We start from the raw sequence: 2,354 nt of genomic DNA, 5'->3' as shown, positions 1-2,354 counted from the left end.
AGGAATGAAATCAAATGTCCCCATATAATGGGGATACAACTTCTATCCCCCTATAGAGCTAACTTTCCCTAACAGCTTTGATAACCATTAAGTACAGCTGCACAGATATTTAGAAGCTTTTGAGGAAACTTGGGCAGCTTTCTCTTTGCATTCGTAATCCATGAGAAGTCTTATTCCACTCTGGTTTTAACAACAAAGGCAAATATTTTAGATATTAAAGTCTACTGTAATAAGGTTTATTCATACTTCGGGATTTTTTTTGCCCATAACTACGCATGAGCCTTGAAATGAATTCTGTGTTTTGTTGATAATAAAATTATTTCTAACAAAGAGTGACCTGAAGCCTGTAAACTTGCCTCCTTCACACAGAGGAAAAATAAAAGACTGAGTTTTGATCAGACCTGATCATGTAACATCTGAGACAGCTTTAAGGGGAGAACAGTATTAATGAAACTCATGTTTTCTTATTTATTATGAGCAATATTTTATTATTGAAATTTTATACTAAATAAATACCACTATTTTAGGTACTTTTACAGATGTCTTTATAAAATGTCTGAATTACTCTGTGTAATGTTTATGCCTTGTGTATGATTGTTTATCCTTTTTCAGGTCTGTATCGTTCATGATACAATTAAAAAAAAAATCTTGTTTCCCAAAGAGATGAATTTCACATGTTAAAGAAAAAAAAAATGTGGTGGTGCATCACTTATTTTTATCAGCTTTATAATGGAAGAATTTGGTTTATGAGATGTTTAAGGAAAAAAAAAAAGCACAGCACTTCCTTTAAGTAAAAAAGAAAATCCATACTTTGGTTTTGATGCATAGAAGTTAAAGTTGTTTTATATGTGTGAAATTTTCAATGCTGAAAAATTACTTCAAAGAATTTAAATAAATTTGTAATACTATATTACCTTGTTATGAGTTTTTTATGAGGTTGGATCAGACTGTGTTAAAGTGTTTTCACTTTGAAATGCAAATAGTAAGGATACATCATAAAACAGAACAGCCCCTGCCTTTTTGAAACTTCTGTCAGTCTACTGTACTGGGAAATCTTGGTTAATCTTTGCCAGAAAGGCTGTTTGTAGAGCTGTGTGTAAACTGAAAGTTGCCGAGTTGCACTGGAAAAGTCAGTTTAGTTAAAGTTAAATTCTTTGTGCTTTCTGACTTTATCACTTTAAGTAAAAACAGGGAGTGATTTATATAGCTGGGCTGAAAGAATGTCTAACATGAAGAAAGGTTAAGATTTGACTTTAAAATCAAACTGAGAACTAAGCCGAAGTTCAGACTAGGTTTATTGATTGCCCTCCTTATAGTGATATCTGGACCACATAGGACAGGTTGATTTATTATTTTATTTTTTTTCCATAATGCATTTCTGGAAGGGCCCTGAAAGGGGTTTGGAACAGGGCGAGAGTATGTGTGAGTGGGGACTTGAACCTGTCTGGCCGAGTGTTTTGTGGTATGCAAGGGGACCTGTAAGTAAATGTGCACTAGCTAATCCCTAATTGCAGTTGTCAGATGGATTGATCTTCATGTGCAAGTCTAGAAACCTTATTAATACAGTACTAAGATAACTTCAAGTGTAAGGCAAGAGGAGAAATACTCCTATCTCTCATATCTGAGAAAACGGCGAACTTGCCATCTGAGCAGGGGTTCCCCGGGTGTCTGATCGCGCTGATGAGGGTCTCAGTTTTGCTTTGCTGGATAGCGAGGAGAATTGAGTTGTACTGCCACTTTTGCGGTTTGCTCTTGTGAGAGCTAAAAGCATGGCCTCTGCACTTTAAGTCCTTCCTACTACGTTTCTGTATTTTATGTTTGTTACATTAGGTTTTTGATCCAAACAAGGTGGTGGGGGCTTATTTTGGTTCTAAGATGGTTAATAATTGGGAAGGATAACTTCTGGGACACATGAGCCATGGAAGCACAAATGTTGGGGTTTTTTTATCATTTGCCCTCAGTACGATTGCGAGTCAGGGGAAGAGGAAAGCGTACACCTAGGGTACGTGCTTAAACGAAAGCAACTGTACATCTGTTTCTTCCTCTCCTCAAGCTCAAGATGCAGAGGGGATCAGGTGGGGCCCAGCTATGGGGCAGCTCTGAGCTGGAGTTGCTGCTGCGCATCCTTGTAGCCCAGAGGAGTTCAAGAAGATGGAAGTGGCTGTGTTCTTGGGTACTTTGGTACAAGAAAAATGCTCATAACCACCACATGCGTGGGATTTTGTTCATCATTACTTTCCAGACTTGCACTGGGAAATCTGTCTGGTGTAAATCGTGCATTAAATCAGAGTTGTTTCTGTGTATGAAATGCTGATCCTTCAGATAGGAGATGGGTGTGTTTTGAGTGAGGAGTG

At 37.6% G+C, this 2,354-nt stretch overlaps 1 protein-coding gene across 1 annotated transcript in view; it reads left to right on the top strand.

Annotated features, from left to right (window-relative positions):
- Nucleotides 1–2,001, top strand: part of CUNH21orf91 (chromosome unknown C21orf91 homolog) — a 19,715-nt gene extending 17,714 nt beyond the window's left edge. The window contains exon 5 of the mRNA XM_035896414.1: nucleotides 1,962–2,001. Coding sequence (XP_035752307.1) covers nucleotides 1,962–2,001 — 40 coding nt within the window. The remainder of the gene's footprint in view (nucleotides 1–1,961) is intronic.
- The last annotated feature ends 353 nt before the right edge of the window (nucleotides 2,002–2,354 follow it).

The sequence above is a fragment of the Egretta garzetta genome, unplaced genomic scaffold (genome assembly GCF_000687185.1).
Source record: "Egretta garzetta isolate BGI_Z169 unplaced genomic scaffold, ASM68718v1 scaffold45, whole genome shotgun sequence".
NCBI lineage: Eukaryota > Metazoa > Chordata > Aves > Pelecaniformes > Ardeidae > Egretta > Egretta garzetta.
This window is presented reverse-complemented; position numbering and strand designations above follow the sequence as displayed.